Source organism: Gossypium hirsutum, chromosome A01 (genome assembly GCF_007990345.1).
Source record: "Gossypium hirsutum isolate 1008001.06 chromosome A01, Gossypium_hirsutum_v2.1, whole genome shotgun sequence".
In the NCBI taxonomy this organism is placed as follows: Eukaryota; Viridiplantae; Streptophyta; class Magnoliopsida; order Malvales; family Malvaceae; genus Gossypium; species Gossypium hirsutum.
Window position 1 is genome coordinate 47,184,106 of NC_053424.1, and position 18,651 is coordinate 47,202,756.

Genomic DNA, 18,651 nt, shown 5'->3' on the forward strand with positions numbered 1-18,651 from the left:
AATCACTGTGCAAGTAGATCCGGTATCCACACCTCATCCCAAACTCAAATGCTGGAACTTGTGCCCACATGCCAACATAATCTCGAATTCAACAAGCCCTTCGTAGCTCAGATACTCTTCCACAAGTAAGAAGGGTAAGCACCTAACCTTGAACTGAAAACATTGCAATAGGGATAATACTTTGCCTTAATCGCACGCACCACCAATGAATTTGAATTGTTTAACAAGTTCCATCCTTGCTTAGCCAGGAGGGTAATATTGAACTAAGCCAACTGCCTAAAACCTAATGCTCCATCATCCTTAGGTTTACAAATAATGGACCAATCACATTAATAAATACCACCACTTCCACCATTACGTTTACACCAAAAGCAGCTAATAAGGCGTTCCAAGTCGAAACAAAATGAACCAAGTAATAAAAAGCACGACATAGCAAAAGTAGGAATAGACTGCAAAACACTCTAATAAACACTTATTTCCCACACTAGGACAAAGGCCTCACATACCAGTTCTTAATCCGACAAGCCTTTCTCTTATTCTTCCCAACAATATTCAGTAATCCCAAATATCATTCTGGTTTTGTAGAAACACAGACCCCAAAATATGTAGAGATACCATCCACAAGTGGCTCTTCAATGTTAGAGCTAAAATAGATGACCGATTTATCAAAACTAACACATTGACCCAATGAATGCTCATACTCATCCAAAAATTTGTTTCAACATTAAAGCTCCCCTAACAATGGCATCCCAAAAAGAATGCAATCATTCGTAAACATCAGGTGTGAAATCTTAGGACCTTCTCGGTTAATCTTAGCTCCCTAAACCAAATTATCCTGTATAGTTAATCACATAAGAGAAGACAACCCCTCATAACAAATGAGAAAAAGATAAGGCTAAGAGGATCACCTTGTCGAAGCCTCTAGCCAAGAAAAAGTAATCACCCACCTCGTTATTGAGAAGCACTGAATAAGAAATCCAGCTAATACACCGAAGAATAAGATCAACCTAACCATCGAAAAACCCCATCCGTGTCATCATGCAATCTAGAAAACCCTATTCCACTCTATCATAGGCCTTGCTCATATCTAGTTTCAATGCAAAGAGCCCTTTTTTCCCTCTCCTCTTTCGACGATACACATTAAGGATTTTATATGCCAAGACAACATTGTCCGTTATCAAACTCCCAGGAACAACTGCACTCTGAGCCTCGTCAATACACAAGTGCAAAACACTCTAGAATTTGTTGACAATAGTCTTCAAGATGGTTTTGTACATGATAGAACAGAGACTAATAAGACAAAATTGTTGCATCCAGATAGGATCTGTGACTTGAGAGATGAGAACTATATGCGTCCTATTAATGTTAGCCATAGCCAAACCACAGTAAAAAAATGTCAAGACAATACTTACCAACACTGTATCCCACAAATGCCAATACTTCTGATAAAATAGAGCGGGAAGCCCATCCAGAGCCGACGCCTTGGTAGGGGCCATGTCCTTTTTAATACAGAGATGAACACCCTCTAGAATATGTCATGAGTCCCTTTGCCCTTAGGAAGTAAACAAGTCTCGAAAATAATTTGTGGTAATAGCAAACAGATTCCTTTCCTCATGAGCCAGACTTCCATCATTTTGGATAAGACAATGTACTCTGTTAACCAGCCAATGCTGACTAGCAAATCTGTGAAAGAATCCCGTATTTCTATCCCCAAACTTCACCTAATTTACTCGTGCTCGATGTTTCCAAAACAACTATGTTTTATCAATTTCCAAATTCATCTCCAATTTGGTGTTTAAAACCTCCATAAATTTCTCATCATCCCTATCTCCCATGTCAAGATTTCGGATCCGATTGCCCAATCTCAGCAAACGACCACCCTAACGACTTTGTAAATTAGCAGCCTACCTTCAACCTATGACAAAGTGTGGCCAAGTGTTGTGGGATACAGCCCACACTAGCCGCCCGAAGTCGATGAATTTTTGATTCACAAGAATCCTCCAACACCCACCAAAGCTTTAAACCGAAAAGTTTGCACCCGCTTTCATAGGGTACTCTCCATAGCAATCAGCAAAAGGCAATGATCAGAAATCAAGTACGATAAATGCTTCAAGGAAAATGTCATAAAATGATCCCATAAAGCAGATTTAGCGACCCCCTATCAAGACAGTCGCAGATATTATTATCTACGAAGTTGCCTCTTTCCCAAGTAAACCATAAGCTTTCAAACCCCAAATTATCCAAATGACACTCGAGCAAGACATTCTAGAACACTTTCATATGCCTTTCATCCTGCAAGCCACCCCTCTGCTTCTCATACTAACAAAGAATTTCATTGAAATTGCCACAAACCAACTAGGGAAGCTCTGATTAGGACCCAAAGATCGTAAAATCTTCCACGTAGTAGCCTTAAATTGCACATCTGGAGAGCCATAAAACCCTGTGAATTGCCAAGTACCCTATCTAGCACTGTTCATTACATCCACATCTATATGAAACTGATAAAAGCTTCGCAAAACAACTTCCACATCCTGACGCCAGCCCAAACTCAGACTGCCCCTCGTACCATCAGCTGCTACCTCTGTACCGTGAAGAAAACCACATCATCGATGAATAGATTCCATACGAACTCAATCTAACTTATTCTCCTTGAAGAAGACAAACTAGGGATTATGCAATTTCAGCAAACGTCAAACTCGTCACACAGCTCGTGAGCTCCCCAACCCACGGACATTCTAACATAGAAGTTTTATGGTTGTTAGTCGACTTGCCTCTTGGCGGTCGCCAGTAAACTCTTCTGACAAACCCCTACAGGATCCGAACATTTAGAAACATGCCTAAAGGAACCAAATACTCACTATCATTTCTTACGATCAATTCCCATCAGTGGAATATCATCAGTGTCACGAACCATCGAAATCCCATCCACACCACCCACAAAAATATCTTGAAATCCTAAAGCAACCCTTTCAAGCCGAAAATCCAAAACAGGATGAAGCATTCTCGTTGACTTTGTCACTAGGTGAGGTTGTACACCATCACTCGGAGTACTATTTGAGGGAGCACTGCCCAAAGGACCACCCTCAAACCCTTTCCATACCCAAACACTATCCACAACATTTGCCCTCTGTCCCATAACGTTAAGTGTTAGATCCCACCCCATATCAAAGTCAGAAATGTCCTTTGTTAACCTAATTGGACAAAAACTATCTCCATGCCCCAAGCAATCATACAAGAAGCAGAAAAGTGTTAAGTTCTTATAATAGAATCGGACATATATAGAATTACAAGGAGAGAGTTGAATTTTCTTTCTACACTTCAATGTCAATTTTCACACGCATATATAAATATGGATGAAAACCACCGCTAACCTGTTTCACATCATAACCCTCAAACTAGCCTACAAAGTTCCCCAATTGTCGTGTAACAGTCTCTGAAAACAACCTTGCAGGCAAGTTATGAACTTGCACCCAAAAAGAAAAATAAACAAGCGGCACAAGTAGAGGATCTTCGTTCACTTGAAGATGATGAAACATAAGAAGATGATTGTTAAACGTCCATAGGGCTCTGTTCTGTTCACCACATGGACAATGTCAATGCAATGGAAAAATCGGAAAAGGAACCGCTTATCACCAAGATCAGAAATTTGGATACCCCCAAAAGGTGCCAAAGGTTAGCCAGAGTATTTCACATAGTGGGAAAATATACCACACTCGCAGTAGCAAAACACCCTACTAAACAAAGGTCATATAGAGGTTTAAGATCAGTCCAAACACCTACAATCTAGATAACATCATCTTCGTCTTTCGAAATGCGCAGATCTGCAAGGCCAAATAGAGTCACAAACCCCCTCTACCAGACACCCAAACAGATAAGAAAAAACTACCACAAGATCTATTTGAAGAAAGAAGGAAGAAGTAACCAAACACGTGCTAAGAAGTAGACACTGTCGTGCGAAAATGCAGATTAATGAACTTTAACATGCTTGAACCCACTTTCTCTTACACTAATAAGAATTCAATGCTAATTGAGCTATAAGATTCAGTAAGCTAGAATACAAATTTTTTATATCTATATCTCTATATTTATTTTTTATTAAAAACATTGACGAGGCCTTTGTAGGAAAAAAAATTTTGTATCGCGTACCATATCACCAATTATCCACAACTAGCTAAAAGTTTCACCAGGATCTTGTAAACCCCTCCCACAAGACTATTTTGTAAACCCCTTCAATATAAAAAATTGTTTACTTGTATTTTAAAGTAATGTGGAAAAATGTAGAGAAATTATTTTTTGATCGCGTCTTAAAAATGTTGAATTTTGATTTGTTTTCATCATTTTAAAACACAATAAATCAACATTTTTAATATTCAAAAATACTATTATTTAATTGTAACACCCTAACCCATATCTGTCGCCGGAATAAGGTTATGGAGCATTACCAGAGTTTTCAAATTATATGAGCACAAATTTATAAACATTTCATATCATATCAATAAACATATTAAAACCAAGTCAAAACATATATATTTTCCATTACATGAGCCCTCGAGGCCCTAAATACGCGTTAGAAACAAGTCGAGACTAAATAAAAAACTCAAAGAATTTTTCAAAAAACATTGAAAATTTTCAGCACTGTAGGGGTCACACGGCCGTGTGGCCAGGCCGTGTGGGCATTCAAAGTAGAGACACATGGCCATGTCCCAGCCCGTGTCCGTGCCCGTGTAACTCACTAATTTGGGTTACACGGCCAAGCCACACGCTCGTGTGCCAGGCTTTGTGCTAGGCCATGTAACAGCCTAACTTGTAACCCTTTGAAAACTGCAGGAGACACACGACCGTGTAGCTTGGCCGTGTATCACACATGGTTGAGACACACGCCCGTGTCTCTGCTCGCGTGGACAAAAATAGACCATTTTACAAGCCATTTTTCTCACCCATCTTGGCATGTACATATACCCAAAATTTCCCATATATACAAGCCATAACAAGACACCAAAATCATGCATAATCAAGCTATATACATATAGTATAATATCATACAACCAATATGCCCAAAGGTACCTCAAATGACAACATAAAAACATGTACCAATTTAAACACAAATTGATCAAATGATCAACTACCATATTATACCATTTATTTTACCTATCAAAAACATACTAAAAGGTACTAAATATGTCATTCAAGAATTATCACCAAGTAATCGTATAATTCACTTATAACTAATGTACCAAATCACCACATTCACATGCTTCATAATGACACTTACCATATGCATATTTGAATTATCATTCCATCATCCATCTTTCAAACATAACAAGCCAAGCTTCAACCATTTTAAGGCTAATAATTTCATGCTGAATCTATATCTATTATAGCACCAAAATACCATAACTTAAGCCAAACCAAATGGCCATTTCAACTTCAAAACACATGGCCAACATTAGCCAAAGTACCTATACATGCCATTAAACCAAAATTAAACAACCAAAAGTACCAAAAGAGCCGATGGATAGTGTGATATAGCTCTGACAAGCTTCCAACCCGAATGAGCTTCCAATTCACTATAAAACACAAAAAATAACACAAAGTAAGCATTTAAGCTTAGTAAGTTCGTATAACTTAAAACATAACTTACCATTTAATCACAAAATAGGTAAGATAAACATAACACATCCCAACATAAGATAAACATAACACATCCCAACATAACTTGGCCAAATGCCTAAGCACATATACACCAACAAACCAATAATCATGGATGAGCACAACAATTGATTAAGTTTCATATACATGTGTCATCCAATTCAATTTTCCATATACCATGTAACAATATTTCCATATATTTCATATGTATCCCTGTAATAGTCTGTAATGAACCCTTACCATTTCGTATCAGAATAATGTCTGTTGAACCATTAAAATACCGTTTGATACTCGGGATAACTTACACATAGTGTGCTAACTCATATAACTATAATCTATCAAATCCTATACATGTATGCTCACACGAGCTGTGAATCGATATGCTCACACGAGCTGTGGAGTATCCGCAACACATGCCGGACCTCAGCCATCGGTAGGATGTTCAGGATCAGCACCCGAATTATGTAAACCCTAATGACATGTCACTTGTATTTCCTAGGTTCAAACAGGGCTCGGTCATAGTTGTACGTTGTCGGATATGCAACTACTATATATGTATAGCGATTCACAACACAATTATATTTCACTCAAAAGCATATATACACAATTTAATTACACGAACTTACCTCAAAGAGTATACGTAGATACGGAGGCATTTAATTCGAGAATTTCTCTTTGCCTCAATATAAAGTCATACGAGGTTTGTCTTGATCTATACAGATAAATTTAACTTAATTCAATATTTATTATATTTAATTTAATCCAAAACCATATTTTGGAAAAATTACTATTTTGCCCCTATACTTTTAATTTCTTGCAATTTAGTCCCTAGCTCATAAAAGTGGAAATTTATGAAATTTCAACACAACCTACTATAGCAGAATATCAAATAGGTCCCTATCAAACCCTATATTTCATTTATTTCATAATTTTACCATGTAAAATTTTTTATTTTTCAATTTAACCCTAATTGACATTTTCATCAAAAATCACTTAACAAAAGTTGTTTATTTAACAACAACCACCCATTTTCTTCCATAACCCATCAAAACTCATGCATATTCATTAATGGAAAAACCTTAATAGTTTAGCAGTTTCACAAATTAGTCCCGGGCTAGCTAGATTAAGCTACAACGAACCCAAAAACATAGAAATCATTAAAAACGAGAGAAAAATACATACAATCAAGCAAGGAGAAGTTGCCAAAATTAAAAAAAATCCAAAAATGGCTTCCCAACCCTAACATTCGGTTGAAGATGAATAATAAAAGATGATGGTTTTGTTTTATTTGATTAGTTTTATCATTATTTATTATTTTATTTTTATAACCTTGTAAAATATTACTAATTTCAAAAATACCAAGCCATCATATTCCACTATCAATAAAAAATGGTCTAATTACCATATAAGGACTCATACTTCAAGGTCCTATAGCTATCTAATACCTTTAGCTACTAAAACTCAATTTTTGCACTTTACGCAATTTAGTCCTTTTTATCAAATTGAGCATGTAAATGGTAAAATTTCTTTACGAAATTTCTATACATACTACTATCATGCTGTAAGAAATAAAATAATAATAAAATAAAATTTTCACCTCAAATTTGTAGTCCCGAAACTACTGTTCTGATTTCACTAAAAATAGGCTGTTACATTAATACTTTTACTTTCTTTAAAGTTAAATGTCGAAGGATTAAAGATGCGTTTGATTTCAAGTAACAAAAATTATCTTTATTTTTATTTTCATATAAAATATAAAATATCGAAGAAAATGTGTTCGGTTGAATTTTTTAAAAATAATTTTTGAAAAATAAAAATGAAAAATATGTGAATTAAAAAACAATAAAAAGTTGTTTTCATTATTTTCACTAAAAATGCTTTGTAAAAGTGAAAATGATATTAATTTTTTTTTTAACTTTAGATGAATTGAAAATGGTTCAAACCCATATAAACGCAAGAATATTATTTTTTCTATAGGTTTTCTAATATTAAATCTAGTTCCTCATTCGATGCTTTTGGAAAAGATGGCATACTTCACTAAATCAGTCTAAACGGTGCTTGTTGCGGCGAATCCCTTACTATCTCCTCCCTGTGCTAATTCGAATATCTTGTTCTTGATAATCCTAGCTTCTCGAAAAGATACTTCAAAAAAATAGGACTCTCAAGTCAATACTTTCTTTAGAGCTTTCTCACGCATTAATGATGCCAACAAAAACAAAGAGCGAGGTTTTTTCTAGTCTTGCCAAGAGTTTAGTACACGAAACACCGTATCGCATAAAGAGGTCAATATAAATGTATTTTCTTATTTTATTTTTTAGAAAAAAATGTTAGTAAACATGTTTCGATATTTTCATTATTAAAAACAAAAAATTTTAATTTTACTTACCAAATGTGTTTTTCATTTTTTTAAAATGAAAATGAAAATTATTTTTTGAAAATGAAAATGTAAAATAAAACTAGCAAATGTTTTATAAAGTTAGGTAATGACTAAAATAGCATTATTTTATAAAGTAATTTATATTAATTTGAGTGTATTTTTGTCTTGTTACATTTTTATTATATATATGTATAGTTTTACCATGTACTAACGTAAATTTTGATAAATTTTAAAGGGCCAAAAGTGAGATTTCACATTTTAGGGGTTTAGGGCCCTGCCAGCCATCCCTAGCACCATCCTCCTAAGACATAATAGTTTTAAAAATGATTATTTTATCATTTCAACCAAAGCCTCATTTATTTTTATATAAAATTTTCATGAATATATTTGCTACAAAAATATATTTTTATAAATATTTGTACTATATATTAAGCACTTGACTGAGTTGGTGTCATGAAATAATTGAGCATCAACTCAATAGACAAGGACTAAAATACTATTATTTCACAAAGTAAATTATATTACTTTGAGGGTATTTTTATGTTTTTACATATTTTATATAAAGTTAAAGAATACATATATAATTGGAATATTTGAACTTAAGACACAATGGTTTTAAAGATCTTTCTTTTACTTTTTCAACCGAAACCTCATTTGTTTTTTGTCATTTTTTTATAAATATATTTGTTACATAAATATATTTTTATAGACATCTATATTCATACTTATATTTAAGTCATAGATTGAGTTGGTGTCACAAATAAACTTGACACCAATTTAATTAAGAAAATACTATAATATTCATAGGCTATATTATTATGAGGGTATTATTGTCTTTTTATATAAAACATAAATTTTTTCACCCTCATTGTAGGTGTCTCATAATCTAGTATATAGTATAAAGAGCGTGACTAAGGGTGGGTTTGGATGGGTGGTGCGTTTAACTGTGGTTAGTGTAAAAATAGCAGTGGCGGTGAGATTAGATACTGTAGCAATACTGTAGCTTGAGATAAAAAGTAAGCTAAACGCATCGCTTCGCACCTGTAACACCCAAAAAAATTAAGTTTCTAATTTGTTAAATTTTGTTATTGATTATTATCTAGTCCAGTGGTTAAGTGCTTTATTTGTGTAATGGAGGCCTTGGGTTCAAATTTTTGTTTTGGGAAATTCAATTATTTTTGTCCCTAGGCCTATCTTTGTTCGTTGGACTTAAATATTATTTTCGTTCAATTTGTATTATAATGAGCTTGCTAATTTGGTGGTAAGATGTAAACTTATCCTATGGTCGTGTGTTTGATCCTTTATGCAAGCATTATGGAAATTTAATTTTATAACAATTTTGGTGCTATCTCAATCTAGCGAGATAATATTTGAATTCTTTTAAAAATAAATAAGTTTTAATTATTAAATTAATAGTTTAGTTTCTTTCTCCTAAAACCATATTCCCATGTTCAATGGTTTTGTTTCTATGTTAGTTATTTTGTTTTAGTTTTATTATTATTATTATTATTTTAATTGATTTTCAAGGAACCTACTCCTATTTTTTTTTCCCATGTTTGTGCCTTTATTTTCCAAATTTTCACGTTGTCGTTACTCTTTCAGCCTTAGTCATTGGAATTTTTTATTTTTCTCTTGTTCATGCTCCCTATTTACGACGTTGCTTCCACTCATTCTTGCTATTCGTTTCATTTTCGACGTGTCTGGTTTTTCTTTCTGTCAATTGTTTGTGTAAGTGCTCTTGAACCCTTCTCGTGTTGTAAGTGGGTTCATTTTTATTGTTATTTTCGTTAGTTTGTGGGTTGAAAACATTCGGTAAGTTTAATTGATTACTTTTCTAGGTGATGTTGGAGAGATGATTAATCCACCGATGACTTAGAATTGTTGGTGGACTACTATTTTCTTGAAAGTGAGAAGTTGATTTAAGTTTTAATGTCAAAATTCTATGATAGTATGTTGAAGTTAGTTTTATCATTTGTTGTGAATCGGGTTAGAAAATCATCTCAAATAGTGCTTTTAATTGATGTGTTTAGGTTTCAAAAGCTTTGTGGGTATTTTTGCAATAAAATCGAACAAGGTGTGTAATGAGAAACACGAAAAATAACGAACAACGAAAGCCAAAAAATTATACAGTCGACGCCACACGGCCGTGTGCTGGACCGTGTGAGACACATGGTCTGGGCTACTGGGTTGTGTGCCAGGCCGTGTAGGCCATATGGGCTGGCCATTTAGGCCGTGTGAGCCATACAGGCATGTGAGCCCAAAATTCTGAATTTTTCCCCAGGGCTATAAGTATTGTTTGGATTGAACATAAGCCTACCATAGGGTCGGTATGTTATAATTTAGCTATAAAACATGAATTCTAGCCAGTCATTAGTGTGAAATTTGATATAAATATTTAAGTAAAATTTGTAACATGCAATGTATTATATGAAAAATGTTATGTATGATCTGTATCTGTTATTCTGAGCATGTACATCATAAATATAAATGTTATCTGTTAGTATTGCATTTGCATTTAGGGTGGGGTTTGATATATGGAGGAAGTGTGGGCAGTGTAATAATCTGTCGTATTTGGTGGCTCAACCACATATATATAATTCTGTAAACGGTAATAAATCACCTAATATACTGGTAGCTCTGCTGTAAATATTCTGAAAAGTTTCATACAGACACTAAGTGGTGTGTAGGGTTGGATGAGTATTTAATACCCTATATGGTGTGTAGGGATGGTCGGAGATGGTGCGTAGAGGATGGAGGTAGGATTGTAAATTTGCATTTGATTCTGATTCTGATTCTGTATAAGATATACATCTTGTATCTGCTCTGCTACGTTATAAATCTGAAAATAAATTTGTAATTCTGTTTTGTTTAAAGTTACACACTGAGTTATGAAAAATCACTTCCTGTTTGTCTGTCACTTTCAAGTAACCCTTAAACTTAGACGGGTCGGTGCGAAGGGAGCTCAGTTATAACCATATTTTTTTGTAAATTTAATTTATTTAAATTTGGATTTGAGAGTTTTGGAAATTTTGGACTGTCTGGACATTTTTAGTTGTTTTGAGTTTTGGACTTTAATTTTGTTTTTTTTGCATAATATCGCTTAAATGTTTTATCGACAATATTCATTTTTTGCAAAATAATGGGTTTCAAATCAACAAACTATGTTTTCAAAAATTTAACTTTCTAAGAATTTTTCCGCTGTAAGGTTATACGTATTTGAAAAATGTAAACACACAACATTTTCAGTAAAACAGTTAAGATATGTTTTCAAATAAACCAAGTTTTTGAGTAATAAGAGTTTATGATGTTTTCTTTATAAACATACAAATTCTGGACTTTTAGATGATCTACGGTGACACCTCTAGATCTGGTCATAATGCCTAGGCCGAGTTTGGGGGTGTTACAACACCCCATCACCCATCCAAACTCACATTAAGTTTTGTGTGACAAATTAAAGACACCAACTCAAATAAGTGGATTAGTAATTCTATCACACGTGTATGTCTGTGGAAATCATATACTTAGATTATTGGTGTGCATTTAATAAGAATATCATATAAATAATGAAACTTATAGTTTGAAACAAATTATAACATACGAAATTAAAATAAAATAAATTAGCTTAAATTATGAGTAAAAAGAAATTTAAATAGGTAAATAAATTTAAAAAAGAATATTAAATACATTCTAATTACTGAACAACTCCTCTTGTCTTTTTGCGATAGCATGTTAAAATATTATCATATTAGGAAAGCTTTATTTAACATAAAGGTGCTCATGGGCCAGACCAGGCCTAGCAAAAATTTTAGGTCCGTTTGCTAGGCCGGGCCTGACCCAAAAAATGGGCCCAAAATTTTGCTCAAGCTCAGCCCGGATAAAAATGCTAAAATTCGGCTCAACTTGGCCCGCCCGTATTAATTTTTTATATAATTTTTTTAAAAATATAATAAATCAAAAATACTAAAAACGTTAAAATAAATATTTCCCAAAAAATTAAAAATAAATTAAAAAATATATATACATAAATAACACTAAGATAGGTGCAACTTGACAATCAAATGCTTCTAAAATAGTAATAAAATTAACAATAAAACAAGAGTTGTACAATAACAACAAAATTATAACAACATAATAGTGAAATGGTAGTAAAATAGTGAAATGATAGCAAAATAGTGAAAAAAAGAAAGAGAAAATAACAACAAAACAATAAAAAAGCAATAAAATAGTAAAAAAAAAAAGTAGTTTTTTTGCATATTCGAGCCATGCTCGATCCGAAAAGTCTTACCTAAGGCTCCGCCCATTTTCTAAACAGGCCAAAAAAAATTAATATTGAATTGATTTATAATACCAACTCAATTACAAAGTTAATTAACAATATAGACTAAGAAAAACTCATATCAAAATTATTATGATAGAAGATTGTTAGAGATATTTCTAACTTTTTAAGTTGTAATAAAAACTAAGGCTAAAATAATCTTCACTTACTAATTTTATATAAAAATTACTTTGTTAAATATTTTTAAAAAATTATCGTTTTCAAATATATTTTTTAAAATAAAATATATTTCACTCAATATAAAATAATTATAGAGTTGGGAGAATTGTTTTCACCCATGTAATCAAGTTACAATAAATTGATTAATATGCTCATATGCTTATATTATAACAGTAGCAATGCAAGTGTCAATTGAGTTTGTTCGGGTGACGTGGATATTGTTGTCAATATAAAAAAACGTAAGTTCAAGTATATGTATCCTATTATTTAAAGATTGGAGAGGAATTATGACTAATTTTATGCAAGTTACTGAAAAATTCTTGATTTACTTTTAAGTTAATTTTAAAGACTTGAAGAATTATGGTTAATTTTATCTATAATGACTAGTCATGGAAGTTACCCCAAAATTTCTTGGTTTTCTTTATTTTAATTTTAAACTAGTGTGATTTTCGACTCATGCGTGTTGGGTTAATTATATTTGGGTAAATTATGAAATTAAAACCAACAAGTAGTTGAAAAAAGTAAAATAAATCTACTTTTCCTAGCATTTGGATCACGCTTGAATCTTGTAGTCGATATTATTAGGAAGACATATCTTAATACCACCATTGATCCGAAATGCTTAGATCGTAAAACGGATAAAACACTTGTGGTTAACAATTCTTAAATTCACATGAATATTTTAATTAGAATAATGTATTTAAACTAACTAATAACATTATAAATGTTAATGTACCAAATTATATCAAAAATTATATTATAAAGATTAAATCTTAAAGTTGAGTGTAGTATAAAGATTGAAATTGAAAATTGATATATATATATAATCTATAAAATAGAGGGATTAAAATTGTAATTTAACCTAGGGTTAGTATTTGATATATTTTTTTATTCCACAACCGGCCTTAAAAAATTGTCATGTGTATCTATTTTTAAATATATATTTTTAATAATTTACTATAACCCTATAAGACACTTGTTATTATTGAATCTAAAAAGTCTATAATTAGCAATGTATCAAATATTATTCCTTTAATCTATGCTAAAACAAACAAAACATGGATGAGTCTCATAAGGGGATAGTCCTTTTACTAAAAATTCTATTGTACGTGTATACATGTGAAAACTATATACTTAGAATATAGGGTTGTGTTTAAAAATAATATATAATAAATAATGAAATGTATCGTTTGAAACTAATTAAGAGTAATACATGAAATATTGACACTATAAAATTGAAACAAATAGATTAAATGTGAGTAAAATGAAAATTAAACATGTAAATACATCGGATAAAGAATACTACATACACTACAATTATTTATCCTAGTGTTGTCGTCAATCTTTAATTAATGTCGAGTTAACCTATGGCACCAACTCAATCAACAATTTCATTAATATGTACAAATAACGAGGAAAACAAAATATGCATAACAAAACTAAAATGCATAAAATAATTTAAAATAAAACTTTGATTGTGTGATAAAATTAAAATTTTATTAATGAGTTCAAATCTCAATACATATAACTTTTTACTTTTTTTTTACAAAAAATAAAAAGATTAAAATACTTTTTAATAGCGTAACTTATTTTAATTATGAAAAAAGATCTTCGTAATTTTTGTAACTAAGTTGGTGCCTGGTTGACTTGTGACATCAATTTAGTCAGGAGCTACTTAAATTATAGCAAGTATAAATATACAATTGATGAATGTAATAAAGTATGTACAATAAAATTATAATATATAAATTAAATTAAAATAAAATTTTGATTCCGTGGTAAAATTATGATTTTAGTAACGCAAATAGCGCGAGTTTTAAAATGTAAATTTTATATTAATTTTTCAAAAAAATTACAAGACTAAAGTATCATCAAATAATATAATTTATTTTATACAATAATATTTTTATTATTTTCTTAATTAAATTAGTGACACCAACTCAATTAAAAATTTAAATAATAGTATAAATAACAATATTTATTTTAAAACCTAAAAATATGTATATTTTATTTACTGTAATAACCCTTTCTTCCACCAAATAATACCCTTTAGTCATTTTGAACACTTTGTTTCTATCTATAAAAACAAATCAATCTACCCCCAAACTGTTCCTTATTTCCATCTCTTCAAATAAAAAACCTTGTTTTTCTCATCCATGGCTGACAACCATTACTCTAATTTCTTCTCAGGCTGGTTCAAGTTCAACCCTCTTGATCAACATTATCCATCTCCAATTCATCCTCTACAAAAGCCTAATCCCCATCCCCAGAACTCCCATAAAAACGGAACCACCAATCTTAACCCTTTTCTCCATTATCGAACCACCTATTCATCATCCCCTCCTTCCCCACCTGTTAGAGAAGCCTTACCATTGTTAAGCTTAAGTCCAACAAGGCATTACAAAGATGAAGACGGTGTATACCAAGATCAAGATCAAGAGCAACACTCATGCACTGCCATGGATGTAAATGGTGAAGATGATGATGAAACTGTTACTGTTGCACTTCATATAGGGTTACCAAGCCCTAGTGCTTCAGAGTTAGCTTCAGTTCTATCAGCTTCTTCAGTGATGACTGAACAAGACGATGAATACCCAATTACTAGACTCAACAAACGACAGTATTGGATCCCTACCCCTTCTCAAATTCTAATTGGTCCTTCACAATTCTCTTGTCCCGTTTGCTGCAAAACTTTCAATCGATACAACAACATGCAGGTATAGCAATTAAGTAGGTTTTTCATTTTTTCTTAGATTATTTGCCTTTGAAACTCGTTTTCATATAAACTGAGCCTAACATCAGTACTTTCTTTTCTTTATGCCTTCGCCCTTCGGGGTACTTTGAAGTTTGTGTTTTCTACAATTGTGTTACAGGATGAAGAATGTTACTCAATTTTATTTAGGAAAAAGAGGAAAACAAGTTCACATTTCCAAAGAAATCCAAATAAGAATTGGGGTTTAAATTTGTTAAAATTTTGTTATTCCACATTTGTTAAATTATGAGTTAAAATTATGATCCTCTAGTATTTTTGTTATACTCTTTACTCTCTTCAACCTCGGTTAGTTTATCACCATACGTTTTCCCTTATTTGTTAACCATTGTATTTGTATTCAAAATTGAGCTTTTCATTTAATATTTTCCTTTTACGTTTGGGGTATCGTTTATGAGTAAAATTTGTATGGAAGCCCTTATATTAAAATTTAAATTATATTTTGTTCTCTTTACTAAAAAAATAGATAAATTGATCATTGTACATTAAATAAAATAGTAAATTAGTCTTTATTGTTGAAAATTTTATCCATTTGTAATGTTAAAAATTAATGTAGCTGACAGAATAATAAAACAATCACACGTGGCATGCTACCTGTACCTTATGTTGATGTATAATGATTATTTTTTAATAGTAAAAAATGTATGAAAATTTTAACAGAATGATTAATTTGTTCTTTAAACTAATGTACAAAGACTAATTGTCCATTTTTTGTGTTAAGAGAGCAAAATGTAATCTAATTTTTAGTATAGGGACCTCCATGATAATTTTTTGACTTTCGTATAAACATATTATTATTTACCATTCTTTGCGCTAACATAATAATCGAGTTTTTCTTAATCAATCAATAAATTTAACCTATAATACGATTGTAGATGCATATGTGGGCGCATGGATCTCAATATAGGAAAGGGCCAGAATCACTAAGAGGAACTCAGCCAACGGCAATGCTAAGGCTGCCATGCTATTGCTGTGCACCAGGTTGTAGGAACAACATAGACCATCCAAGGCCAAAACCACTGAAAGATTTCAGAACATTGCAAACACATTACAAGAGGAAGCATGGGATCAAGCCATTTATGTGCAGGAAATGTGGGAAGGCCTTTGCTGTAAGAGGGGATTGGAGAACTCATGAGAAGAACTGTGGGAAGCTTTGGTATTGCATTTGTGGCTCAGATTTCAAGCACAAAAGATCTTTGAAGGATCACATTAAAGCTTTTGGGGATGGACATCAAGTTTATGCCGCTGATGACTTGGAAGAAGAAGATGATGAGCCTGCATCTGAAGTTGAACAACATAATGGATCCTTGCACTGATTCAATAATTGGAAACCAATCTATATATATATATATTTATATTTATATATATATCAAATCAATTATGGTTGGTGGATGAAAATATGTGGATATTAGGTATGGGTTTTCCTTTCCAATAACTTTATGGCTAAATTACTAAGGACTTGAATTTCGTTATTTTATTTAGATAAGCTTTTATATTTTTATTAAATAATTTATATTCTATTCAAATAAGTTCTTAAATTTTATGTCCAAATATGCTCTTACTTTTTTAAATTTGTATCGAAATAATCTTTTAATCTTTAATTTATACTTAATTCTTAACATTAATTAGTATTTCATTTGAAATAAAGATTAAATTAAGAAGAAATAAAATTATAATACCTATTTAGGTTAAATAAGTAGAAATCAAATTTAAAATTTATTATTCTCAACATTAAAAATTTATTTAACAAAAGTAAATTACTTCAAGGATATTTTTAATAATTGAGCCGAACTTTAAAAAAATTATCATTTTTTGGTTAGAATTACCCGATACCACAAAAGGATAGTGAAGAAATATACATGTGCATATGTGTAATTGTTTTTGTTTATATATGTATGGGATAATTTTCATATATATACATTTGGGAGGGATAGCAAAAGTAAATTAGTTTTACATACTTTCTTAATTATTTATATAATTAATTTTTTAATAATTCAACCTTTATATTGCATGATCTATTTATATAGATCATGTTTATCAAATTTTATGTAAATTTAAAATTTCTAACTATTTATTTTATGTAAAAAAAATTTTAATCATTGAATATATATTAATATATAGAGTGTTTTAGATCTATATGATAGAAATATCAAATCAGTTTAAAAATTTATATGCATGACAAATAACATTATATTAATAAGTTCAACGATTACATTATTAAAATATTAATCATATAACTAATTATAAAAGTGTGAAAAATTATTTTAATTTTTACACCAAATAAAATATATAATTGAGATATGGCTAGGGACCTAGGGTTTGTATCCCAAAAAATTAATAAAACAGGTTTTTTTTAATGTTTGCATATGAACTTCTTTCCTTGTTTATTGGAGAGATGCGGTTGTTGATTGATTGAACATATTATCATATGAAAATAATATTCACTATTACTTTGAAATTTCACAACAATGATTTGAACAGAACTAAATAGAGGAAAAAGAACGAATGAGAATATGAAATGAGAAGTGGGAACCATAATAGTACTATTACGATTCGCAATAAATATATTTATCCTATAATAAATCGTGTCAAGATTAGTCATACAACAGTAATCTCAATATTATTTTCTTTAAGCACTCATACATTATTTTGTTAATGTTAGATTTTGAGGAATTTACCTTCATTTATTTAACCTAAAACACAATAATAATAAATAATAAATTAAATTTTCTAATCTTTAATATAAGTCGAGAAAAATAATATTTAATTTATTATGTTCTGTCCTGAATGTAATTTTATAATAATACTTAGAGAAGCCTTACATAGTTATTTTTTTTCTTTAAATTTAATTTATTTATTTGAAAAAGGAGATATGAAATTAATTCATTGCATTTATTTATGATTAAAATATAATAATTTAAGACTCAACTTTTGTAGTAAACAATAGAAAACAAGTAAATTCAACAAGGACAATTTAATAAAATTTAGCTTTAAGTAATCTTACATTCCATTAATCAAATAATAAAATATTACATTACAATCAAATGAATTAGACATGATACTGTAACCTTTCCAGTAATTTGTTACATAATGTTACATTTCAATAATCCTATTACCAGAAATAATTTTATATCCCTTAAACCAATTATCTCTCAAAATATTATCATAACCCTCAAAATTGAAATATAATTAGTCTGCATATGGAACAAATCAACTTTGATTAATGTTCATTGTAACAGGAGTTAGAAAGACAATGAATGAAAGATAAGGAAAGAAAAAGAATCAACACAATTGATATTTGTTTATACAGGTCAAACAAAACGGTCTTACGTCTGTGGAGCCTTGCTCAGGATAAATCTT

The 18,651-nt window shown here is 31.0% G+C and overlaps 1 protein-coding gene across 1 annotated transcript; it reads left to right on the forward strand.

Moving 5' to 3' along the window:
- Positions 1 to 14,639: 14,639 nt before the first annotated feature.
- LOC107917623 (zinc finger protein WIP2) lies at positions 14,640 to 16,765 on the forward strand. The gene is made up of 2 exons (XM_016846937.2): positions 14,640 to 15,238; positions 16,167 to 16,765. Exons 1-2 carry the CDS (start codon positions 14,678 to 14,680, stop codon positions 16,605 to 16,607), a joined length of 1,002 nt encoding a protein of 333 aa, XP_016702426.1. The 5' UTR covers positions 14,640 to 14,677; the 3' UTR covers positions 16,608 to 16,765.
- Positions 16,766 to 18,651: the final 1,886 nt, after the last annotated feature.

Excerpts from the sequence above, each read along its gene's own strand:
- LOC107917623 (XM_016846937.2), top strand. The coding sequence starts at position 14,678 with ATGGCTGACAACCATTACTCTAATTTCTTCTCAGGCTGGTTCAAGTTC. Across the intron at positions 15,239-16,166 it reads ATCGATACAACAACATGCAG|ATGCATATGTGGGCGCATGG; the intron begins GTATAGCAATTA and ends ATACGATTGTAG.